General features: G+C 42.9%; 4 protein-coding genes across 8 annotated transcripts in view; 1 reads left to right on the top strand and 3 right to left on the bottom strand.

The window, feature by feature from the left end:
- Positions 1–1,039, bottom strand: part of LOC116844424 — a 4,537-nt gene extending 3,498 nt beyond the window's left edge. Inside the window, exon 1 of the mRNA XM_032815922.1 lies at positions 430–1,039. Within this exon, the coding sequence (XP_032671813.1) occupies positions 430–495 (66 nt within the window). The 5' untranslated portion in view covers positions 496–1,039. The remainder of the gene's footprint in view (positions 1–429) is intronic.
- A 9,869-nt stretch (positions 1,040–10,908) lies between these two features.
- On the top strand, positions 10,909–15,431 carry LOC116844429 (transmembrane protein 62-like). 5 transcript variants are annotated; one of them, XM_032815930.1, is made up of 15 exons: positions 10,909–11,079; positions 11,291–11,387; positions 11,668–12,074; positions 12,171–12,282; positions 12,371–12,508; positions 12,601–12,927; positions 13,140–13,272; positions 13,590–13,745; positions 13,819–13,966; positions 14,049–14,171; positions 14,255–14,336; positions 14,409–14,537; positions 14,782–14,956; positions 15,045–15,272; positions 15,343–15,431. In XM_032815930.1, the coding sequence occupies exons 3-15, from the start codon at positions 11,871–11,873 to the stop codon at positions 15,428–15,430; spliced, it is 2,043 nt and encodes a 680-aa protein (XP_032671821.1). In that variant the 5' UTR covers positions 10,909–11,079; positions 11,291–11,387; positions 11,668–11,870; the 3' UTR covers position 15,431. The 5 variants fall into 5 exon arrangements, with proteins under 5 accessions (XP_032671821.1, XP_032671819.1, XP_032671822.1 ...); XM_032815928.1 differs by having other exon boundaries at positions 11,272–11,387; XM_032815931.1 differs by having other exon boundaries at positions 11,272–11,387; positions 11,565–12,074.
- Positions 15,432–23,270: 7,839 nt separating this feature from the next.
- Positions 23,271–24,456, bottom strand: LOC116844353. The gene is made up of 2 exons (XM_032815775.1): positions 23,573–24,456; positions 23,271–23,367 (listed from the first exon to the last, which is right to left on the bottom strand). Exons 1-2 carry the CDS (start codon positions 24,454–24,456, stop codon positions 23,271–23,273), a joined length of 981 nt encoding a protein of 326 aa, XP_032671666.1.
- Positions 24,457–25,012: 556 nt separating this feature from the next.
- Positions 25,013–25,465, bottom strand: LOC116844352. Its single transcript, XM_032815774.1, has one exon. The coding sequence runs from the start codon at positions 25,463–25,465 to the stop codon at positions 25,013–25,015; it is 453 nt and encodes a 150-aa protein (XP_032671665.1).
- Between the last annotated feature and the right edge of the window lie 350 nt (positions 25,466–25,815).

The following is a 25,815-nucleotide window of genomic DNA, read 5'->3' as shown; positions in this document are numbered from 1 at the left end:
GTGTGTGTGTGTGTGTGTGTGTGTGTGTGTGTGTGTGTGTGTGTGTGTATATATGATACCTTTCAAATGGCGTGTATACGCGACCTGGGAAAACGTTTATCATTTGCGAAAGCCGCATATACACAATGTAATAATAATGTAATAATAATATAATAACAACTATAGTCGTAGCCACTGACACGCGGATATTATGTAGTTTTTCATTGAAGTACATTATTGAAGTATATTGAAATATATTACAACCAAAAGATTAAATATATATTACAACCAAAAGATTAAAGAAGAGCAAAGACTTCTAAGTAAAGTTTAAATTTAAGCTAACGTAAAGGTATAAGGACCTTCTCTACAATATAGAGTAAACACAAAATAATATAGATGAGATATACATAAAATTTTATATTTATTAAAATTATATCGATTAACACATACCGGTAAAACGACGAAGATCACTATTAATTTTCCTAACGCCATTGTCACGCAGTCGTATTTCTTCATTCAGACACAAAGTAAGACACGGCGTAGAGCGAAGCTAACGAAATAAACTTGACGGCACGGTTGAGTTGAAGGAACGAATCGAGAAAACAAGAAAAATCTTTCAAAGAGTCGATACGAATAAGAAGCAAACGGTGGTTGTTGCTAAACTTGAGAATCGTAAGCCGACTGTCCGTATTTATGTGTCTCTCTTTTTCTCTCTCTCCATTGGTTAAACTGATTCGGATACATGACGACTTCCCATTACGTACGTAGATGTGGCTTCTCTCTTATCGGCCGCATATTATCTGCTTCCGAGACTTTATCTTAGATCTTTAGACTGTCGATCGCGTCAGAAAACGTTAATTTTGTACTTTTCTGCGGCAAGGATAGATCAGCTACTTGACGGAGGAAAAAAATTCAATCAAATCTTCCGGAGGCGCGTTGCATTCCTCAAGGTTGTATCCTCTGCCTAATAAGCTAAATGTAAGCAGTATGTTAGCAGATTAGCAGTAAATTCCCAGAACAAAATCAAAGCCAGAACAAATCAGAATCCTAGAACAAAACTAAGCCGTCTGTGTCCGTATTAAGTTCGTGTTCTGGCGTGTCCTTTAAGGGACGTCTACATTGGAAGTAAACAGTAAGAAGTAGGAAGTAAGAATAAGAAATTGACCAATCATAGTTAATTATTCTTCTCACATTCGACTGTGGTTGGTCAATTTCTAACTCTTACTTCCTACTTCTTGCTATTTACTTCCAATATAGACGTTCCTTTAGACGTCTCTTGCTACCTGAGATGTTTTGACAACAGATTGGTGGCCGAAACCGAGCACGTCCTGCTGTTAAATTATATGCAGCAGGGTATGCTTGGTTTCTGCCGTCGAACTATTAGCATAGCATATCAGTAAGCTTTATCAGATTTTTGGCGGCAATTTCACAATATTGTCAGATAGAATAGATTCTGCGTGAGATTTATAGCCTTTCTCTAACAAACACAGACATAACTGCTATAACCTGACGAAAATAAGAAGTTTCATAAAGTTTGTTTAGCGTTTACGTAAGCATTTGCAGGAGTTCGTTGAGAGTTTAAAAATTGTAAATAGAGCGAAAATTGCACACTGTAGTGTTTGAAAGACGTTTACGTATTGGAAGAGCGTTTGCTGAACGGAGAGAAAATGCTTGTCTTATGGTGTTGTAGGAAAAGTGTTTTCTAAACGTTTTAAAAGTCTGACAGCAAACTCTCTGCACAAAGGTTAGATCAGCGTTTATTGAGCGTATTTTGAAAAGCGTTGCTTCGGCATTGCAGAATTTTCACGAAATGTTATAAATAGCATTTGATAAGTTTTGAAAGTGTTCAAAATCCAACAGCGTTGAGTTCATACAAAATTTGAAAACGTATAAACTCTCAGAAAATTTTCATTGAACAGTTTATAAAAAGTTTTATTTTTGCCAGGGTATAACACCTATACAGCATAAGATCTGGAGACGTCTCAGAGATATCCTGAAGACGTAGAAACGTCCCCAGGATGTTCTCAGGACGTATTCTGGACGTCTCCTGTACATCTGTTCTGTTAAAGCATAGACGTAACATAGACGTATGTTACGTCTATGTTATATAGCAGTTATCTATGTTATATAGCAGTTTTCTGTGTTTGCTGGGTCTAGCATCCAAAATTTACAGCAGATCCTGTTCAGAATTTATTTACGTAAGTTTGGTTATCTGTCGGAATATCGTAAATAAAAAAAAGAGACTCGCGATAATTTATTTTGCAAAGTCGTGCGAGTCCCCAATCTTTGAGATTAGAAATTAACTATACAATGCACGAGTTTTCTTCTCTTTATTGTTTATACTCTCGGATAGCACAGAAACTTCCAGAATCATCCCGAACGTGTAAAGGATTTTTTTGAAAAAAAGATCTACAATGCAATCGCAGTAATATTTTAAAATCGCAGCTGATTAGTCTGTGAGCCGATCATGCATTTATTTCCTTTGTGTAAATTCGTGATTGAATGAAAAGTTTTACTGAATTGATCAATCTTGTTTGCGACTTCTCCAGTTTTTGATATTTAATTAACCATTATTTCATTATCTTCCTTTCAAAAGCGCGATTAAAGTTTGTTGCCACTTGTTGCTATAAGAAAAATAAAAAAACAACAGATTAATCACCGATAAGAAATACAGAAGCGGATTGCATTGTAAGAGTATCGTGTAAGAGTATTTCTAAGATTGCACGTTTATTTTCAACGAATGAATTCCCGGTAGTGGTTATCTAACTTTTACGTAGGTCATTGCAAAAATCTAAGTATACTTAACGCGCGCGTCGAATCTGTCTAACATCGTCAGCGAATGCGGTCAGGATTATACCGCTGACAGGAAACCTGATGTCATATCCTCGCGTGATACATTGCACCAATTTGACCGTTAACTTACTTAGGATTTCCTCGCGGAAATCTACATACATATCTTGTTGCGAAAATCGTCATCTGTAATGGATAAATCACGGCTTTATTCGTGTTTAACCGACATTATACAATTTTCTCGAGCTACATACGCACTTCGTTGCAACGCTTGTCATCTGTGGAGGATAAACGCAAAAGCTAAAAGAACTTCACGAAAGCAAATATTACGCAAGGATCTTACCAGGAATTCACTTCAATCTCCATGAGTCCCGGAAGAAGTCTATACGAATTCTCAAATCGGTCGATATGTTAAATGACGAATTGTGAAATGGACACAATATAACCTTACATTCATATTATAAAGGAATATACGCTTACTCTGATTAGTCTTGTTAGTCGAATTCAAATTTTTGAATGTCAATCATTTATTTCCATGCCCTGTTCAGGTCGAAACTTCCTCGTTAGACTTAACGCCAACCAATAGCAGGTTTCTGACATTTTCTATTTTGTCCTCTATGAGATCTTCATGGAGAAGGAAACAGCAGAACCGAACAGATTTAGAGCCAGACTATTCCAAATTACTCTGAATTACTCTAATTAGCTCTATCTCTGTTCCTTTACTGTTTCGTTGCGTCATTTTTTTCTCCATAGGGACGTAGTCTTAAGCCTTGTTACACTACAGATTGAAGATTACAGATTGAGGATTATATTTCGATAAATGCTTTGTTTCAATCATGAAATAAGAGAGAAGGAAGTCGAACTCCGTGAAACAAAAGTGGTCCTGATTCGTGTTCCCTAATTGAGAGGGAATACGCTGAAAGGAATAACTTCTTATAGTTAAGCGCCATTTGTAAAGCAGTAAGTTAAAGCGAGATAAAATATACTTGTTTCATTCTTATTCAGTAGTGCAGCTCTTTAGTTAAAGAGCTACTACTGAATAAGAATGAGACAAGTATTTTATCTCGTGAGTATTTTATCAATCGACAAGTATTTTATCTTGTTTTAACTTATTGCTTTACAAATGGCGCTTAACCATAAGAAGTTATTCCTTTCAGCGGATTCCCTCTCAATTAGGGCACACGAATCAAGACCACTTTCTCTATTCGCGCCCTATCAAGTTCGATTTCCCTATCTCTTACTTCATGATTTTATTTAGAGAAAGAAATAAGAACTACGAACAAACGAAGATATCAATCAAAAAATAGGAAAAGGGCAATTCGAGTTCAAGCACAGGACTAATAGTGCTATATACCATATGGGTAAAAAACCCATAATTAATTCCTATTAAAATTCAGGGTCTTTTGCAATTGGGTAACGGTTTCAATTTACCACCTTCTAATGGGAAGTCCATCCTTATTGAATTCATTAAACAAATCGAGTCGAATATTTGTAAACTCAAGAGGGAAGAAAAGAAGATCGTTAGAAGCCGAGTGGTACCTACCCTTATAGAAATATCATACTAAGAATCATTGATAATTACTTATTATCCAGTATTTTTAATACTGAAAATAAGTAATTATCAATGATTCTTAGTATGATATTTCTATAAAGGTGTCTTGCGTAGAATTCACCCAGCAAACACAGATATATAACAGTTACATTGCCGTAATGAAACGGAATGTAACATGCAATATAACATGTATGTAGTAGGTTATACAGGGCCGTGCAGGTAAATCCGGAAAAAGTTTAGATAGGTATAGTGAAGTGATGTGTTATTGGATTTTTGTGTTCTAGGTTTCTAATTAAAGCTTAAGAAGCGTACTTTGACAGTGAAACAACGTATAAAGTGAAAGTGGAAAGATGAGCAAAGAACAGGACAGGAGAGGTGCGATCCTGGAATCACTGCGCGCCGGGAAGACCGCCAAGGAGATTGTGGATTGGTTTGGCTACTCAAAAACGCAAGTTTACGAGATAGCCAAAACCTATCGCCCTTTCCACGCTGGTGCGATGCGCCATCTGCATTCATTTTTCAGGTAGAACTACGTTCCTTATGCCCATTTTCAGACGATGCCGGTAAAGCAGCGATTCAGTGCGTGTCTACTCTACGCCCATTTCCTGGCGATTCGTGTCCGTGCTAAGCGCATAATTGCGTGGTTAAGAACATGGACCATTGCGTACGAACTTATATTCCATTCAACATGCACATGATCTTTTCTCTTTACGCACTGTCATAAATTTATTTACGTGTATATGCGTACGAAATATCATATGTACGTATATATGCGAGAACCTGACCGCGAAAAGCACACCCACTTCTATGCTCTACATAACGCAACGATATTAATCGCATTATTATAAAACATTAATTCCAGTAACATAAATTGTGGAAAAATTAGTGCTCTTTAAATAACATCAATATCTTTCGTGGTTGCCGAGAAATAAGAAATAAATGCTAGCGACATGTAAAAGCTTGATCGCAACATCGAAACATTCGCGCATTTCTATACTTTACCTAAAGTAGTGGTATTCATCGTAATATTATAAACAACTAATTCCAATAGAGTAAAGTGTGGAGAAGACAGTGCTTTTTGAACGAAATCGATATCTTTTGTAGTTGCCGAAATTAAGCAATAAATGCTAGCGGCATGTAAAAACCTGAGTCCCGGTTAAGCGGCTTATATGCCGCCAGTATTTTTTGCTGTCTTTCGGCAACTACAAAAGGTATCGATTTCGTTCAAAAAGTACAGACTTCTCCACACTTTACTGTATTGGAATTAATGGTTTATAATATTACGAAAGCATCATTGCTTTAGATAAAGCGTGGAAGCGCGCGTACGTCTCGACGTCGCGGTCGAGTGCTTATATGCCGCCAGTATTTTTTGCTCTCTTTCGGCAACTACAAAAGGTATCGATTTCGTTCAAAAAGTACAGACTTCTCCACACTTTACTGTATTGGAATTAATGGTTTATAATATTACGAAAGCATCATTGCTTTAGATAAAGCGTGGAAGCGCGCGTACGTCTCGACGTCGCGGTCGAGTGCTTATATGCCGCCAGTATTTTTTGCTCTCTTTCGGCAACTACAAAAGGTATCGATTTCGTTCAAAAAGTACAGACTTCTCCACACTTTACTGTATTGGAATTAATGGTTTATAATATTACGAAAGCATCATTGCTTTAGATAAAGCGTGGAAGCGCGCGTACGTCTCGACGTCGCGGTCGAGTGCTTATATGCCGCCAGTATTTTTTGCTCTCTTTCGGCAACTACAAAAGGTATCGATTTCGTTCAAAAAGTACAGACTTCTCCACACTTTACTGTATTGGAATTAATGGTTTATAATATTACGAAAGCATCATTGCTTTAGATAAAGCGTGGAAGCGCGCGTACGTCTCGACGTCGCGGTCGAGTGCTTATATGCCGCCAGCATTTTTTGCTTTCTTTCAGCAACTACAATAGATATTGATTTCGTTTAAAAAGCAATTATTTCTTCTCACTTTACTCTATTGGAATTAGTGGTCTATAATATTACGAAAGCATCATTGCTTTAGATAAAGCGTGGAAGCGCGCGTACGTCTCGACGTCGCGGTCGAGTGCTTATATGCCGCCAGCATTTTTTGCTTTCTTTCAGCAACTACAATAGATATTGATTTCGTTTAAAAAGCAATTATTTCTTCTCACTTTACTCTATTGGAATTAGTGGTCTATAATATTACGAAAAATACCACTGTTTTAGGTAAAGCGAGGGGGCGCGCTTACGTCTCGACGTGGCGGTCAAGTGCTTCTTTGCCGCCAGCATTTTTTCCTCATATCGCGCTTACACGCTTTACTTAACACTTCAGTACTAATTGTACTATTATAAATATTTGATTATAGTAGAATAAACTGAAAAATTTAGTGCTTTGTGAACGAAATTTATATCTTTTGTAGTTGCTGAAATTAAGCAATAAATGCTAGCGCATGTAAGAGGATGACCGCGACGTACATCGAGACGTACGCGCGTTCCCACGCTTTACTTAAAGCAATGGTATTATTCGTAAAATTATAAACTACTAATCCCAATACATTAAAATGAGGAGAAGTCAGTGATTTTCGAACGAAATCGATATCTTTTAGTAGTTGCCGAAAAAAAGCAAAAATGCTGGACATAAGCACTAGATCGCGACGTCGAGACATACGTCGCGCTGAGTTTCCTAAACATGCCGCTAGCATTTATTGCTTAATTTCGGCAATTATAAAAGATATCGATTTTATTGAAAAAGCAAACACTTTTCCTCACATTACTCTATTGGAATTATTGGTTTGTATATTACGAAAAATAACACTGTTTTAGGTAAAGCGTAGAAGCGCGCGTACGCCTTTATTTCGCGGTCAAGTGCTTGTATGCTGCCAATATTTTTTGCTTTCTTTCGGCAACTACATAAGATATCGATTTCGTTCAAAAAGCATTGATTTCTCTTCATTTTAATGTATTCGAATTAGTGTGTATAATAGTTATATTATAATATTATATATAATAATATTACGAATAATACTATTGCTTTTTAAGTAAAGCGTGGAAATGCGTTTACGTCTTGATGTATGTACGTCGCAGTCATCCTTTTGTATGTCGCTAGCATTTATTCTTTAATTTCGGCAACTACAAAAGATATCGATTTCGTTCAAGAAGCACTGATTTCTCCACACTCCACACTTCATTCTATTGGAATTAGTGGCTTATAATATTACGAATAATACCACTGCCTTAGGTAAAGTGTGGAAGCAAAGTCGATATCTTTTGTAGTTGCCGAAAGAAAGAAAAAAATGATGGCAGCATATTAGCATTTGATCGGGTCGTGGAGACGTACGCGCGCTTCTAAGCTATACCTAAAGCAGTGCTATTTTTCGAAATATTATAAACCACTAATTCCAATAGAGTGAAGTGTGGAGAAGTTAGTGTTTTTTGAACGAAATCAATATATTTTGTAGTTGCCGGAAGAAAGCAAAAAATGCTAGCGGCATATAAGAGGATGATCGCGACATATATCGAGATGTACGCGCGTTTCAACTTTTACCTAAAGCAATGGTATTATTCGTAATATTATAAACCACTTTTTCAAATATAGTAAAATGAGGAAAAGTCAGTGCTTTTTGAACGAAACCGATATTTCATACAGTTGCCGAAAGAAAGCAAATAATATTGGTGGCGTACAAGCACTTGACCGCGACGTCGGACATACGTGCGCTTCCACGCTTCACTTGAAGCAGTGATATTATTCGTAATATGATAAATCACTAATTGCACTAGAGTAAAGTCAGGAAAAGTCAGTTTTTTTTTAACGAAATCGATATCGTTTGTAGTTGCCGAAAGAAAGCACAGCGTACTGGCGGCATATAAGCACTTGACCGCGAGGTCGAGAAGTACGCGTGCTTCCACGCTTTATCTAAAGCAGTGATGCTTTCGTAATATTATAAACCATTAATTCCAATACAGTAAAGTGTGGAGAAGACAGTGCTTTTTGAACGAAATCGATATCTTTTGTAGTTGCTGAAATTAAGCAATAAATGCTAGCGGCATGTAAAAGCCTAAGCACGAAGTCGCGGCCAAGTGCTTATATCCCGCCAGTATTTTCAGCTTTTTTTCGGCAGCTACAAAAAATATCGATTTCGTTAAAAAAGCACTGAATTTTCCTCACATCACTCTATTGGTATTAGTGGTTTGTAATATTACGTAATAATATCACTGCTCTTTAGGTAAAGCGTAGGAGCGCGCGTACGTCTGGACGTTGCGGTCGAGTGCTTATATGCCGCCAGTATTTTTTGCTGTCCTTCGGCAACTACAAAAGATATCGATTTTGTTCAAAAAGTACAGACTTCTCCACACTTTACTGCATTGGAATTAATTTATAGTATTACGAAAGCATCACTGTTTTAGATAAAGCGAGGAAGCGCGCTTACGTCTGGACGTCGCGGTCAAGTTCTTGTATGCCACCAATATTTTTTGCTTTTTTTCGGCAACTACATGAGATATCGGTTTCGTTCGAATAGCACTGACTTCTCTATACTTCACTCTATTGGAATTAGTGGTTTATAATATTTCGCAAAATACCACTGCTTTAGGTAAAGTAGTGGGAGCGCGCTTACGTCTCGATGTGGTGGTCAAGTGCTTCTTTGCCGCCAGCATTTTTTCCTCATATCGCGCTTGCACGCTCTACTTAACACTCCAGTACTAATTGTACTATTATAAATATTTTATTACAGTAGAATAAACTGAAAAATTTAGTGCTTTATGAACGAAATCTATATCTTTTGTAATTGCCGAAATCAAGCAATAAATGCTAGCGACATGCAAGAGGATGACTGCGATGTACATCAAGACGTAAACACATTTCCACGCTTTACCTAAAGTAATACCTATAGTAATACCTATAGTATTATTCGTAATATTATAAACCACTAATTCGAATACACTAAAATGAGGAGAAGTCAGTGATTTTTGGACGAAACCAATATCTTATGTAGTTGCCGAAAGAAAGCAAAAAATATTGGCGGCATACAAGCACTTGACCGTGACGTAGAGACGTACGCGCGCTTCCACGCTTTACCTAAAGCATTGTTATTTTTCGTAATATTACAAACCAATAATTCCAATAGAATAAAGTGAGGAGAAGTGTTTGCTTTTTCAATATAATCGATATCTTTTGTAGTTGCCGAAGTTAAGCAATAAATGCTAGCGGCATGTTTAAGAGACTGAGCGCGACGTATGTCTCGACGTCGCGATCCAATGCTTATGTCCAGCATTTTTTGCTTTCTTTCGGCAACTACAAAAGATATCGATTTTGTTTAAAAAGTACTGATTTCTCCTCATTTTAATGTATTGTGATTAGTGGTTCATAATTTTACGAATAATACCATTGCTTTAAGTAAAGCGTGGGAATGCGCGTACGCTCGATGTACGTCGCGATCAGCCTGTTACATGCCGCTAGCATTTTTTGCTCTCTTTTGGCAACTACAAAAGGTATCGATTTCGTTTAAAAAGCATTGACTTCTCTTCATTTTAGTGTATTCGAATTAGTGGTTTATAATATTATGAATAATACTATTGTTTTAGGTAAAGCGTGGGAGCGCGCGTACGTCTCGACGTCGCGGTCAAGTGTTTGTATGCCACCAATATTTTTTGCTTTTTTTCGGTAACTACATTAGATATCGGTTTCGTTCAAAAAGCACCGTCTTCTCCTCATTTTAATGTATTGGGGTTAGCTTTTTATAATATTACGAATACCATTTCTTTAGGTGGGAAGCGTGGGAACGCGCGTACGTCTCGATGTACATCGCGATCAGCCTGTTGCATGCCGCTAGCATTGCTTAATTTCGGCAACTACAAAAGATATCGATTTCGTTCAAAAAGCACTGTCTTCTCCACACTTTACTCTATTGGAATTAGTTGTTTATAAGATTACGATGAATACCACTGCTTTAGGTAAAGTATAGAAATGCGCGAATGTTTCGATGTTGCGAACAAGCTCTTACATGCCGCTAGCATTTATTCCTTATTTCTCTACAACCACGAAAGGTATTGATGTTATTTAAAGAGATTACTAGTTTTTCCATAGTTTATGCTACTGGAATTAATGTTTTATAATAATGCGATTAATATCGTTGCGTTATGTAGGACATTAAAGTAGGCGTGCTTTTCAGCGTCGCGGTCAGATTCTCGCATATACACGTACATATGATATTTCGTACGCATATACACGTAAATAAATTTATGACAGTGCGTAAAGAGAAAAGATCATGTGCATGTTGAATGGAATATAAGTTCGTACGCAATGGTCCATGTTCTTAACCACGCAATTATGCGCTTAGCACGGACACGAATCGTCAGGAAATGGGCGTAGAATAGACACGCACCGAATCGCTGCTTTACCGGGATCGTCTGAAAATGGGGAACGTAGTTCCACCTGAAAAATGAGTGCAGATGGCGCATCGCACCAGCGTGAAAATCGGTGTCGCTCAAACATATGGCGTGGCCGCTCTCACGCTTTATGCACAATACCAGGCAACAGGCAATAGGAACAGGGAGTAGGAAATCAGATTGGTTAATTATTTCTATTCCCTGTTCCTATTGGCTAATGTCTATTCCTATTGCCTGTTGCCTGGCATTGTGCATAGGGCTGCAGGCTTCTTTCTGGTATATTAATTATACGTAGTGTCATCCGACAACGTGATACGTGAAGCGTGTAGTACATGATCGTGGCGTGGTAAAGACCCCTGTTGCAGAAATAATGATGGTACATAACAAATTATCAACCGAGATTACACTTCAAAACGTCCTTTTTGAGGAAAATTTTACTTAACACCTACAGTTCACATACGTTACATATACTATAGAGAATATCGAGTAAAATTTCCTCAAAAAGGACGTTTTAGAATGCAATCCGAATTAGCAATCTGCACGCACTGAATGTGAATCGGTAATGCAGGTGACTCTTCGTCCTCTAGGACAGAAATAGAAAAGATTGCAGGTGTATCGAGCCGGTGTTCTCGTGCATTTTTCATGTCGCGACTGGGCTTCGTGAGAGATATAAATAATAAATATGTAAGTGCATAAAAATATAACAACGTAAAAAGGATCGATCGTTCGAATCAAATCGTTATCTTTGAGAAGTTTTTCGAACGATTGGTCTTCAACTAATCTTGTTTCATTCGAATACAAATCATGCGCATAACTTTTGACGCTACTCGCTTTTTCTCAATGGTCGCCGGGAATCTAAAGGCGCGTCACGACGTCTCGATGCACGCCCGTCGTTTGCCGCACGGCAAACGCGAGAGATATGATTCTGAGGTGAGCCTCTAAGTCGATTGACTGTCTTCCCCAGCTCTCTCGTTCCCCGACGGAGACGTGGACGCTACCGGCTGTTACCGATTTCAATGTGAATCGACGGCACGTTTGTTTACCGGGCTCGGAGCAGGTGGCCATAACAAAAACCAAGGTCTTCCTCGCTTTCATCCCGATAAAAGCGTATAACTGTTGTCGTTGAAAAAACAATCACCACGAAACCCAACTCCTACGAAAGAGGATATGAAAATAACAAAATCCACCGTTGTCCTCTTGATCTTTGTGCTGATGCTGTCCATCTTCGTGGCAAATGTAGCCGACCTTATCAATGTCGATTCTCATATGCAGGACGAATCGTTACAAGAGATTTATGGTGAGACCAATGGGTTTAGACCAAAATATTATGACATAGGAAAGTCATATGACCACTTGATGTGGTTCTTACAGGTTTGTTAATATAAATTTGTTCAGGTAGTTAATAGCACAGTAGAATTTTGACATTCTATTATATCATAGAGACGTAATGGCTTTTTGCATCTTTAGATATCGGACATACATATAAGTATCTTTCAAGATCCATCTAGGATATCAGAATTAAAAAAATTCTGCAATGTGACGGTAGATGCAATCAAGCCTGTGGTTGTTCTAGCTTCAGGTAATATCTTGCATATTACCACACATTGATTAAATTATTACAGAATATTTGAAGTGTTTTATCTTTTATACCTTCTCTTTTGTAACAGGAGATTTGACCGATGCCAAAGCTAAAGATAAGATGGGTTCTAAGCAAATACTTGCTGAATGGCAGTATTATAAATATGTGATAGATGAAACCAATATTAGGGAGAAAACATTGTGGTTGGATGTTAGGGGAAACCATGGTAAGAGATTAACACATGTAAATTTGTATACAAGGTAATGCTTAGTAAGAAAATTGTTATAAAATGTTAATAAAATTAATGTTATCTTTCAGATAACTTCAACGTGGTCAGTCTTAGTTCCAAGAACAATTATTATTCCAATTACTCTGTTCAAGGAAAGAAGCATCCGAGATCTTATATATACAATATTGTTGTTGGTTCTGAAACATACTCCTTTATTGCAATTGATGCTTGCTTGAAGCCAGGCCCCAAGAGACCATTTAATTTTGTAGGTGTTTTGGATCAACGTGAGATTAGTAAGATACAACAATTGGTTAATCAGTCCAGAGAAATTAATACAGATTATATAATTTGGTTTGGTCATTATCCTACATCATGCATATTGTCACAATCTGATATTGGTATTAGGAATATTCTAGGTACGATAAATATAGTACACTACAGGCTAATTTTTCCAACTTTTTGGTAAAATAATTTAAATTATATGTCTGTCTTTGTCTAATTTGAAGGAAAAATAAAGACAAACATATGACTTGTAGTTAATTTATCCAGAGGCTGGAAAAATCAGTCCTATATCTCCTGATAATCGAGTAAATATATAAATAATCCTAAATTGATTATATATTAAAAGGCAGACATAAAGAAAGCATGGTGTATCTATGTGGTCATTACCACACACTCGGTGGTATGGTACCAAATATGTATACGTTGCAACAAGCGGGCTTCCTTGAGCTAGAACTGGCAGATTGGAAAGACAATAGAATGTAAGACAAATGAAATGAACTTTCGTTGTAAATGCATAATTTCATTTCTGCTGGTTTTATTTTCTAGAATATGCATTGCATTTATGATAGATTAAAATTGCGTGTATATAATTTTGATAATCAATTTATTTGCATAATAATTAAATATCATATAAAATATTAATACCAATAGCTTTGCTTGGTCACACTTGGTCACACGAGTGTTCTTTTAGATATATATTGTTTTTAAAGATAACTACGCTTTTATTCTGCTCTCGACTTATTTCTTATTCAGTTTACTAATGTTAGATACCTACTTGATATACGCATATTATTAGGTACCGTCTCGCGGCAGTAGATCATGGCCAATTTTCATTCATTGATATAAAGCACAATGATTGGCCTGTAGCATTAATCACCAATCCTAAGCACGCGTTATATATGATGCCGCGAAGAGAAAATTTGAAATCCATTATCGCATCCACGCACATCAGGTAAATATATTATTCTAACTGAACGTTTGTACCGTTTATGAAATACGTTCACAAAATAATATGCTTATTACAGAGTGGTGGCGTTTTCCACAGTTCCGTTAAAGTCTGTAGAAATTCAGTTGGGCGACGATGTCTGGCAAACTTGTGATCATGTTAAGGGACCTCTTTACGTATTGCCATGGAACACAACAATGTACAGGAACGGTATTCATCAAATCACAGTTCAGTAAACGTTCCGATTGCTTATTAATTAAAGTGCTATAAGTGTGTATAAAACGAATAAATCCCTATTGTATATTTCAGGTACGCGTGATCGACGAAGAAGGCAGAGAGAAAATCGTATCGCATCCATTTTCTCTCGACGGTTCACGGCTGTCGTTCCGCGTTTTACCCAGACTGGTGCTAATGTTTGACGTCAGTCACATTGTAAGTCAACGCAGATTATCATGATTATATTTACACTTTCATGTATAGCGCGTGTTATAATTTAACATCACTGTTTCACATAGTTTCAGTTCCTATTCTGCACTGTATTGGCATTACTAGTAGTGCCGCTGTGCTTACTTCGCTTTCTTCATATACTCTGCGAAAGTAAATATAGTTTATGAATCTTATCTTGCATCACAATGTGAAGCACATATACTAAGGTTCCTCTTAACACAGATAAGTATATGCATCGACCGCGGCTGCCCATCAGATTCTTTCATTGGTGGTTGAGGAAATTGTGGATATTATCTACTATTGATAGATTGTTCTTTCCGTTGGTACTCTATTCCTTGTATCTGGCTGTCGGTGAGTATTCAAATATATTGGGAAAAGAGTTTCTCATGTAAATTCAGTTTTTGACTGCTAAAGCATTAATTAATCAATCTGCTTTACGCATGTATCGTTTATTAATATGTTTATAGATTCTAAAACTTGCATAATTCAAGTCTGAAGAAATAGACATTAGCCTTTTTTATCCCTAAAACATAAAAATATACTAATATATCTTTAACTATGTGTAATCGTATGATGTGATGTGTGTCGTTTGTAGGTCCTTGGACAGTAGGAGAAGTAATTGAAAACCACATAGGCGTGATCTTCGCGTGGGGTACATTCGTTGGAAATGCGTATCTACCTGGCGCTTTCACCTATGCTTACGGATTTTTTCAATTATTTTCTTTCCACTTGCCGCTTATGTTGATCTTAGCGCATCAAGTTGATCGTAGGTGCGTGATATTTGCAATAACATAGTCATATTCGCATTCAGTCGTCGAAGAAAAAAAGAAACGTTAATTTAAATCGTTCGTGTTTCAGATTGCAAGACGTGGAGAATTCAGTAAGACAACCGTTGTCGAAATTACGATTAATCTGGCGACACTTGCCGTTCGCGCTGTTAATCGCGATGCAAACCGCGATGGCCTATTTCTTTTGGCTAGCGTACGGCACACTAGCTACGATACTGTGTCCGTTGCGGACTTGGAGCATTCTTTTGGCGGTGATACTATGTTATCGAGTCAACACGATGCCACTCTCGTGCTTGAGGTACGTATTAATATTTGTGTTACGAATATATCTGTACTACGAATGCTGCAATTTATATCTGTTTTTGAAGGTCCGTTGCGTTACTCTGGTCACCTCGTTTAATACAAACAACCGATCTCATGGTGATGCATACTACCAACACTAACAATGCAACTTAATGAAAATAATAGCAGAATAATTGTACAGTCAGAGTGGGATTGTATAATTGGGAATGTTGGTAAGCTAATGTCTAAAAACGATTAACACAATAGATTTACGGGAGAATTGAATTAAATTCTTTTGTAATGTATTTCACACTTCGAGTATATGGGGAGTCGTGAGATTAAGAAGCCAACTGAGATAAGTAGTTCTTAAAAGAAGCAATCAAGTTATATTTTGTACTTTGTATCTCGACGATCTTTCAAATATCGTTTGCATTTCTGTGACGGAGTTTTCCTTCGATATGTGCCACATTATGTTCAACATTACACCAAATTTCGTACATTTCGAAATCTTGATTTATCGATTATAAGTATACTTTGAAAAATGCAATACTCTTCCAAAGTGGTATTACAATGTGATAATTATTATTGATATAATTTCATATTAACAACTGCTACTTTTACTTCCATCTAATGTATCTATAGTCCAGACTCAGGAGTTCCTCTTTAAAGAAATTAATTAATTTTTTTTTTTATAATAAGAAATCTTGAATAAGAGAGCGTTACACATAGAAAGGGAGAGGAATAGAAACAAAGAGAATATTTATGTATTAGAGATGTTGCTATGTATTTATACCTCTGTTACGCTTTATCTCTTTGCTGTGGAGCTAAACTGTTAGAGATATATCGAACGAAGAATGTGATATTTTACGATTTAGACGACAGATCTTTGAGAAGCAGAATTGTAACTTTAGTACTCCTGTTCAGAACTTTCAGCTGAATGTCCCGAGCACTTCCCTATAACATATATATTTTTCTATTTCTATATTCAAGATCCGCGCATATTCTTTTCACGATAATAGTTTAAGTACATCCAAAAGATGACATCTCACCGGAGAGTTATTTATATGTTAAATGTTTTTACTGTGACACATCGCAAAGATAGCCAAGCTATGCTATGAATGGCACATAGAATTCGATAGATTGCCCTCTTGTTTGACATGTGTGTTGTATAAAGGGTGCATCAATTTGCTGACAATCATACGAGCCAAATTTGACGCTTTAGAAACAGTAATTGGACTTGAAGCATTTGTGCCACTGTAAAATTTCACATAACCAGCGAAAAAGGATTGGCTATCTTTGAATGTAGAGCGTTAAAAGGAACCCAGTGAAAGTAACATTATTGTATTATTGAAATGCAATTATGTGCTGCGATCAAAACACAATATTATGTACGAATAATGTTTGGTAGATATGTGTAAAACACGACGTAGGTAACAACTATACAAGATTAAAGATCTCTTGAGAGATGTGTGAAGACGTACATGTACTAATAAATGTAAATATGATCAGCAGAAAAGGTATTTGTTCTTTTACTGATATTTTGTTTTCAACGTCCTCGACGGCGAGTGAACCGATTGTAGTAATCGTAAGTGTGAAAATCTATATATTTTATTTGTATATTTTATTATATTTAACTCTATTTTATTTGTATATTTTATTATATTTAACTCTCCGTTAATCGCAATATCGGATACATACACATTCAGGTATTAACGTATCGCCGTTGGTGTACAGTTAAAGTTTTTTATCCATACTAATACTTGGCAATTTGTTCTTCACTGGTTTTTTTATGTATTTTAATAGTAGTTGATCATTAGCCAAATATTAATGAAGGAAAAATTATTTCAAGCAGCAGGGGAAATTAATGTATTTGTGAGATGCATAATATATAATCGCGACCATTGCGTGAAAAATATTGTGATTAACGGAAAGTTAAAATCTTAAATCTAACGTTTTATATAATATTTCAGTATTAATTTCTTGTTACAGCCTGAAATATTAAATAATATCCATTCAAGCAACTATCACTGTTATTCTAGGCAATGGCAGAGGCAGAGGTGAAAAAGGAGAAAGAGAAAGAGGCAGAAATTAGGGAAGAGGAAGAGACAGCGGTGAAGGGAGAGGAAGAGGAAGAGGAGGACGCGTCGCGGGAAAAAGAGCCTATATGGAATAAATATTTATTATTATTACTCAAAATAAATAAAAAAAAAATACCCAGATAGCCAAACCTGCGCGAACAGAAGTAGGTATTGTAGGCCGGTTCTAATTCAGGTCCTCTGAGGGGGGGGGGAGGTACCGTTGGCGAGGGGTATGACGTCACCGCAGGGGGTATTATCAGCGATCGGTAATTTGGAGGCATACCAATATTATCGACGATCGGTAATTTTTTACCGATATTATATAACATTTAATTACATAATTTTTACCAACATATAATTACACAATACCGATAATACCGACAATCGGTAATTTATTACCGATATTATATACCAACATTTAATTACTTAATTTTTTATCAATATATGTAGCGCCTCCGCCTTCGCGGGTTTCGCGATCTAGGCCGTGTGACGGACAACAGTCGCCATCGCGCGTCGATCGCCGCAAACAGCGACTCCAGCCGCGCGAGTTGTTCGCGACTTCGCCGTGGCGCGACGCGAGTTGATATAGGATCGATCCGAGCATCGTTTATCGCCTTTGTTCTGTTCTCTCTGTACTCTCCGGTGCGGTATAGTCCGTTGTCGTGTCGAGCTGAGCCACGTCGTCAAGTCTTTTGTCTTTGTCCGCGTCCGTCTTTGTGCGCTTCCGTATAAGCCCCCGGGTCTCGCGGGTGCTCTAGTGTCGTGCGCCTTCTGCGGAACGCGACCGCCGAGCGCTCCGCCCTGGACGTGCGTTGTCCAGGTCGCGGTCGTGCCGGCTCGTAACGCCGAGTCACGTGCACGTGCTCACCGCATGCATGCCGTGTGAGCTGACGTTCTCTTGCGCTTCCGCGTAAGCCCCCGGGTCTCGCGGGTGCTCTAGTGTCGTGCGCCTTCTGCGGAACGCGACCGCCGAGCGCTCCGCCCTGGACGTGCGTTGTCCAGGTCGCGGTCGTGCCGGCTCGTAACGCCGAGTCACGTGCACGTGCTCACCGCATGCATGCCGTGTGAGCTGACGTTCTCTTGCGCTTCCGCGTAAGCCCCCGGGTCTCGCGGGTGCTCTAGTGTCGTGCGCCTTCTGCGGAACGCGTCCGTCGAGCGCTCCGCCCTGGACGTGCGTTGTCCAGGTCGCGGCCGAGCCGGCTTGTATCGCCGAGTCACGCGCACGTGCTCACCGCGTGTGTGATTTGTCAGCCGCCATTTGCTTTGTGTTCCGTGCGGGCTTTCTGTGCACGTGCGCACCGCATGTGCGGTGCACAAGCTGCCCTTGTTCGCGTACCGCGCGAGCACACCGGCGTTTAGTCTGCGTTAATTAGCATAAGCTAGAATAATTATCGCGTGTACGAGTGAGCGGTCGCCCATGGTGTCGCGTGACCTAGTCGGGATTGGCCCAAGTGCCAAGCGCGTATTATTGTTTGTATATTTTCCTTTGTGGGGAATGTGAGGAAATAAATTGTTGTCGTTACACATTTTTCTTCTTGCTGTATCGTGGCAGCTTGCCGACTCCTGTTCCTTCTCTCACGATATTATTTTTCCCCACACATATATTTACATAATTTTTACCAGCATATTTACATAATACTAATGATCGGTAATTATTGATATTATATAATTTTTTCTATCTGCTTTCGATAGATCATTTTATTGATCCGCGGCAGATTTTTTGCGGCGGTTTTTGCGACAGCTCGCGCCGCCCGTGCCGCCCGCTCGCGTATTTCGCGACGTAAATTTTTTAGTCGCAGCTGCAAACTCTAAGAATTTGCAAACGTATTAAATATCATTGCGCGACGACATATTGCAAACGTATGCACTCAACAGTTAGATGCGCAAGAAGAACAATGTGACACATGATATTCTTATTACTAATGAGCACGTACACTGTGTCCCCGCGACAAGATTTTGCAAGCGTTGCGTGTTATGTATCACTCGCTGTGCTCCGTAAAAGACCGGATAACATTTTAAGACTATTTATGGTATATGATGAAATAGGGAAAAAGAAGTAATATAAATAAGCAGCAGATCTTGGGATTACAATTTATATATTTTGAAAGTGTTACATGTACAGATTATTTGTTCAATACTTCATACATAATATCATTCATTGCGCACGCCAATAGCTCGCAATCGATAAGTGAACTAGCGTCAAAGTCCGCCTGTATGAAGTTAGCCCCCCACTTTTCGAATTTATTAATTTTGACAATTGTGCTGATTTGTGCTAGGTTTGTGCTACATTGTGCTCGAATTATAAATTTTTAATACGAAAAATGAGCGAGAAAAATGGAAAAAACCGTTTTTTTTTGGTAGCCCCCCACTTTTTGATTTTCGAAATTTTTTTATTGTGCTAGGTTGTGCTAAGTTGTGCTAACATTGTGCTAAAGTATTATCTTCGAAAAATAATCATGAAAGGAATAAAACGAAAAAAACGATTTTAGGCAGAAAAGAAGAAAAGTAAGATTTATACTCGTATAAGTCAATCAAACGATACATAATTATATATCTGAGTTGCTCTAGGCTAGCACAAGTCAGCACAAGCTTCAGTTTCGCCAGCACAAGAATCGAAAGGGCATTTTACTCTTGACCGCAGCCCTTCGCGCTCGCAGTCTATGTCATTAATCACGACTTCTAGACTTTGGATCGACTCAGAATTGCATATCTGAGTTGTGCTAGCCTAGCACAAGTCAGCACAAGTTTCAGTTTCGCCAGCGCAAGAATCTAAAGGGCACTTTACTCTTGACCGCGGCCCTTTGCGCTCGTAGCCTATGTTATTAATCACGACTTCTAGACTTTGGATCGACTCAGAATTGCATATTTGAGTTGTGCTAGCCTAGTACAAGTCAGCATAAGTTTTAGTTTCGCCAACACAAAAATATTAAAGGTATTTTATTCTTGATTTTCGCAACCTTTCGCACGCGCAACTTGATTGATCAGGATAATATTAAATTACACGGAAGTAAGGAAGATATCTCTCTTTGTTGTGCATTTGTTTTCTGCACGTATGGCGTTCCACCGCGTCAAGGTGGAGATTATCGGAATGGTGTTTTTGTATTTTTTTGTTTTTTGTATTTTTCGTTTTTTTATTTTTTTTGTTTTTTTCTTATATTCTAAAATTTTTGTCGTTTTCGTTTTAATATTTTTTATTTTATATTACTGTAAAATCATCTGCTTTATGTTAAAATTACTGTTTTATTTATTAGTACATAAGCATTAGTTCTTGCTAGTTATTAAATTTTCACTATACCATATAATAATATAATGTAATGAAAATCAAGAGTAAAGAGTAAAGTGCCCTTTAGATTCTTGTGCTGGCGAAACTGAAACTTGTGCTGACTTGTGCTAGGCTAGCACAACTCAGATATGCAATTCTTTTTTTTTTTTTTTTTAAGGCAGAGGAAATGCGTTACGCACACCCCCGGGAAATACGGGACTTTCCCAATGGTAGTGTGGGACTCTCCCCCTCCGGAAATAACCACCGGTGGGGGCCTACCCACTAAAATGGGGCCTCTGCCGGGGGCCTCTGCGGGGCCCCATGTGGCCATAGTGAGGGCGTCCCGGGAACCGCTTGCGCATAACTTCCAGGACGCCCTCGGCCGCAGGGCGGGGTAGAACTTACTCCCGCCCCCTTCCCGGGTCGGTGAGGAAGGATCCGCCCGACCCGTTTCGCCATCTCAGTGACCGGACGTGGGCCCCCCCGTCCGACCATACCTTTCTTGTTGGGGCGCTGTTGGTCGGGCCCGGTCCCGTCCGGACCTGGTCCGCCCCAACGCTCCCTCCGTTGATCAGGAGGACCCGGCGGTATTGGGGAGGGGGGGGGGCGGCGCAGCCGCGGGTACCCCGGGGGAAGGAATGTTAGCTATGGCATCCCTTCCCCGCTCACGGGTGCGCCGCTCTTCGATTCCGCGCTGGTGCGCGGGTAAGTGAGGCACCGCCCTCCTACGTCGGCGCCTCACTCCGTCCCCAGGGGCTATTTTGCCCCTACGGACCCTCTCGTCCACCTCCTTCTGCGACACAACTGTGTCGCAGAAGGAGGTGACGGCGGACCACCCTCATCTCCCCCAAGCATGGCCCTGATAAGGGCCAGGGGAGAGAGGTCCGCTCCCACCACATCGACTAGGACTCGGCGCTCCGCCACCCACGAGGGGCATTCCTCGAGGGTGTGCTGCGCCGAGTCCACCTCAGCACCGCAGTGGTGGCAGCGGGAGTTAAGCACCCTACCTATCCTATGCAGGTACTCACCGAAGCATCCGTGTCCGGTGAGTACCTGCGTCGTCCAGAATGACAGCTCTCCACGGGCCCTGTCTACCTACTCTTGTAGACAGGGCCGGATGGCCTCTGCGACCCTCGTACCCGACCGGCCCGTCGCTCCCCCAGGTGGAGGTTCCACCTGAGGAGGAGGCGTTGACGGGCCTGGTCTTTCGCCAATCCTATGGCCCTGGCCAGATGTTGTTGGTCTTCCCCGGCACGGAGCTCCTTAACACGCCGATAATTTTCGGCATGCATCTCCACAAGGAGCTCCAGCCGGGGAGACCGGCCAGGGCCGTGGCGGCCATATGTGACGTCGTCCTATAGGCCCGGGCGAGGCGAATGGCGACCCATCGCTGAGCGCGGTGAGCCAGCGCTATAGTGCGCTGGTTGGTCGCCACCGCGCTCGCCCAGACCGGGGCCCCGTAAAGGGCCATAGAGTGGACGACGCCAGCATACAGCCGCCGTGCCCTCCTTTTTGGGCCGCCGAGATTGGGCAGGAGGCCACCCAACATATTGGCCACCCTGCCCAATTTGGGGGCCAGAAGCTCAAAATGCTTCTAAAACCCCCATGTGCCATCCAGGACGAGTCCCAGGTATTTGATCGTGGGACCCGCCCTCACGGAGACACCGTCAATCCGGATTCGGGCCCTTGGCGGCCCCCCCTTGGAGCCGTCATGCATGAACATGATCTCCGACTTGAGGGGAGCCACCTTCAGGCCCATCCTGCTTAGGAAGCTTACCACCTGGTCCACCGCCAGACGTCCCATCTCTAGGGCGTCCCACCAGCCCCTGCCTCCGGCTAACACCATCGTGTCGTCCGCGTAGCAGACGACAGTGCAGCCGGGGGGGAGGGCAAGACGGAGGACTTGATCGTATGCGATGTTCCACAGTAGAGGTCCCAGCACGGACCACTGCGGAACACCGCGATACATCGCCCTTCCGCACTGGAGTTCCGCTTTGTTGCGAAACTCCAGTCTTCTATCTTGGAAGTAGTCCCTTATTATTGAGACCAGGTGGGAGGCGACCCTGAAATGGGCCACACCCGCCTCTACCTGGTCCCAAGGGAGGGAGTTGAAAGCGTTGGCGATGTCGAGAGACACCGCCAACACAACTCCCCCCCCTCTCACGACGGCCTCCGAGAGGGACCAAATGCGCATAATCGCGTCCACGCTAGACCGTCCCTCCCGGAAGCCGTATTGCTCGGTGTTGAGCGTTGGACTACTCCGGGATAGGTGCCGGACGAGGCGGGCGTGTATTATTCTTTCGAATAGTTTGCCCGCCTCGTCCAATAGGCATATTGGCCTATAAGCGGAAGGGCAGTCCTCCGCCTTGCCCCCCTTCCTGAAGAGGACCAAGTTGGCCCTCTTCCAGGGGCTGGGGAACACCCCGACCCTCAAGCAGGAGGTAAAGAGTAGCATAATGCTCTTCACTTCCCCACCCATTCCTCATTGCCAAGGCCCATATTATGCCTGGGATGCCGTCAGGTCCCGGCGTCCTTTTCTTGGTGCCGAGTTTCCTGACGGCCATGTCCATCTCCACCATAGTGACCCCGACTCCCTTATCCTCCCCGTCTAGGGGGGCCCTCATAGGGGGGAACGCAGGTTTCCCCCCACGGAAATAGGGCCCCTACAACCCTGTCAAGGAAATCGGGGTCCAGGGACGCCGTCGGTGAGGGCGCCCAGTTGCGCAAGCGCCTCATCACGGTATGATAAGGGCGCCCCCATGGGTCCTTGTCTATGGTGGAGAGCAAGTCGTCCCAGGCACGGGCCTTGGCCGCAGCGATGGCCGCCTTGAGGGCGTCCCGCTTTTCGCCCCCGCGGTAAGCCCCCTCGGCGGCCACCCTGCCCTCTTCATCTCGTCCCCGCCGGTCCATCGCTCTCCTGGCCTGGCCGGCGGAGCGCCGAAGTTCGCAATCTCCGCCGACCACCAGTACACGAACCGGCGGGGGTGTGACCGGGATCGGGGCATGGCGGCATCGCACGCCGCCGTCATCATGTCCCGAATCCCGGCCACCTCGTCCTCAATGGCGGGCCGGGTTCTCGGAGTGGGACCCGGCTCCGCCCAAGTGGCCGCCATCAGGACGGCCGCCAGCTTGTCGCGGTCGAGCTTGCGGAGAGCCCATCTCTGTGGTCGGGCACCCCCCTGGCCACGCCTCCGGAGCACCTCCTCCGGAGTGGCAACCAGCCGAACCACAATATACCTATGATCCGAGAGATTTTCTCCGCTGGTCACCATCCTCCAATCCTGTATGAGTCGGGCCGCCTGGGGAGACGCAAAGGTGACGTCTATCACCGATCTCCCCCGCGGCCCGACGAAGGTGCTCCTTCGGCCTCTGTTCATAGTGCAGAGGCCATCGGACGCGACCCATTCCTTTAACACCCCGCCCCTTCGACACCTGACCGAGGATCCCCACAGCGCCGATTTGACATTGAGGTCTCCGGCCACTAGGACCGGCCTTTGGGGACGCCTCGAGATGAGGTTCCCTAGCCGGCCCAAAAGGTGCTCGAAGCGAGCGAGGTTCCACGAGGGTGGGGCATAAACCCCGACCACGTCTAGGGCCCCCCACTCGACCGCGACATAACCTCCCCTTTTTTCCACGAAAAAGATCGGGGGAGAGGCATCTCCTTCCTGCCAAAATATCGCTACCGAGCACTTACCACCCTGCCCCGCAACGTCACCAATTATGGTGGGGTGACTCCCGAGGACGAGATGCGGCTCGGCGGCGATTCCTAGCCCACAACCGCGCTCGCGGAAAAACTGCATCAAAAGCTCCTGAGCTCCGCGAGCGCGGTTAAGATTTGCCTGGAGGAGACGGGTAGTCATTATGGCTTAGTTCCGCGTTCCTCCAGGCCTTCCCCTAACTTCTTCGCGGGAGAGGGGCCCTCACCTGGGTTATCCCTCTCCCGCGACCCCGCTCTCTTGCTGGCTCCGGCTGCCCGCGAAACCCTCTGCTCTTTGGGGGCAGGATCCGCTGGAGAGACCGGGGTCGCGTGTTTTGGAGCCTTCCCCTCCGATGTCGGGGGGGGAGGCTCCTGATCTTTCCCTGGGAGGGGTATTGGAGGCTTTACGTCTCCTCCTCCTACTCCGTCCCCCTTTGCCCCGCTTAGCCATTTGGCAAGCAGGGCCTCCAACTCTATGACCACAGGGCCGCCCGGCGTCGCGGCACACCGGACATGACGCCGATGCGTCGCACGCCGCGGCCCTGTGGCCGGCCGAACCGCAGTGGTAGCAGAGACCACTGCGGTCGGCCTTACTCCTGCAGGAGGCCCTGACGTGGCCCCACTCAAAGCATTTGTAGCATTGGAGAGGGCGGCTGCTCAGGGCCTCCACGCGGACAGAGGACCAACCAACGCGTATGCGTCCTCCGTCCGCAATCTTCTTAGTGACCGCAAGGGGACACCTCAACCAGAGGGACCCATGCGGTCGGGTCCAGAGCGGATTTCCCCTCTATTTCACCGGGCCTGCAGCCCCCGGCGACCGCCACCGCGGAGACTACATCCTCCACGGTGGCCGCATCGTCCAGGTCGCGGACCCGGATGTCGGCTCTCTTCGCGGGACGCGCTATGCGTACGTCCCCTTTGTCAGCGAAGAGGGCCGCCATTCTGTTGGCTAGGGCATCCGCCCTGGCGTGTCCTTCGGGACCGGAGATCCCGAGGACCAGGGCGCCAGTGACGGCCCTCCTGGTCCCGAGGTCCCCGATCCCCAGCTCTCCCAAATCAATTTGGCTCCTCGCCCGCCGCATCACATCGGCGAAGCTGCTGGCGGAGCAGCTCACCGTGATCGCGACGGCGCGAGGAGCCTTGGGGAGGACGGGTCTTTTCCCGCCTTTCATGGCGTTGGGGATCTTCTTCCCTTTACCGTCTCCCTTAGCCGCGGCATCTTGTTTGGGGAGCGGGTTGGGAGGTCTGCTTAGACCTCCCTTCTCCCTGTTTTTCTCTCCTCCCCACTACCCGGGTCCAGGATTTGGACCCGGTCTCGGAGGGAGGAGAGCGATCGTGGGCCCCCGAGGACCGCGATGTCGCAGTCCTCTTCTGAAGGGAGGCCCATTTCCTCCGCAAGAGCAGCGGGAGGCAGCCATGTCCTTCGGAGGCTGCCGCTCATTCCCGCCGCTCTTCTTCTTTTTCTTCCCTGGTTTCCTCCCCACCCCATCATTGGAGGCGGAGGTCGCCGGGGATCGAGGCG

The sequence above is a fragment of the Odontomachus brunneus genome, unplaced genomic scaffold (genome assembly GCF_010583005.1).
Source record: "Odontomachus brunneus isolate Ranch 3 - 2012 unplaced genomic scaffold, Obru_v1 Obru_scaffold_041, whole genome shotgun sequence".
NCBI classification, from domain to species: domain Eukaryota; kingdom Metazoa; phylum Arthropoda; class Insecta; order Hymenoptera; family Formicidae; genus Odontomachus; species Odontomachus brunneus.
Note: the sequence above shows the minus strand (reverse complement) of the source record. Positions and strands in the feature narration are given on the sequence as shown.

Bases quoted from the DNA above. Each gene is read 5' to 3' on its own strand.
- LOC116844429 (XM_032815932.1), top strand. From the start codon at position 11,871: ATGAAAATAACAAAATCCACCGTTGTCCTCTTGATCTTTGTGCTGATG. The intron at 13,967-14,048 runs GTTCAGTAAACG...TGTATATTTCAG, and splicing joins ACGGTATTCATCAAATCACA to GTACGCGTGATCGACGAAGA. The intron at 14,538-14,781 runs GTGAGTATTCAA...TGTCGTTTGTAG, and splicing joins TTCCTTGTATCTGGCTGTCG to GTCCTTGGACAGTAGGAGAA.
- LOC116844353 (XM_032815775.1), bottom strand. From the start codon at position 24,456: ATGACTACCCGTCTCCTCCAGGCAAATCTTAACCGCGCTCGCGGAGCT. The intron at 23,368-23,572 runs GTTCGTGTACTG...TCTCCACCATAG, and splicing joins TCCCGGTCACACCCCCGCCG to ACAAGGACCCATGGGGGCGC.
- LOC116844352 (XM_032815774.1), bottom strand. From the start codon at position 25,465: ATGAAAGGCGGGAAAAGACCCGTCCTCCCCAAGGCTCCTCGCGCCGTC.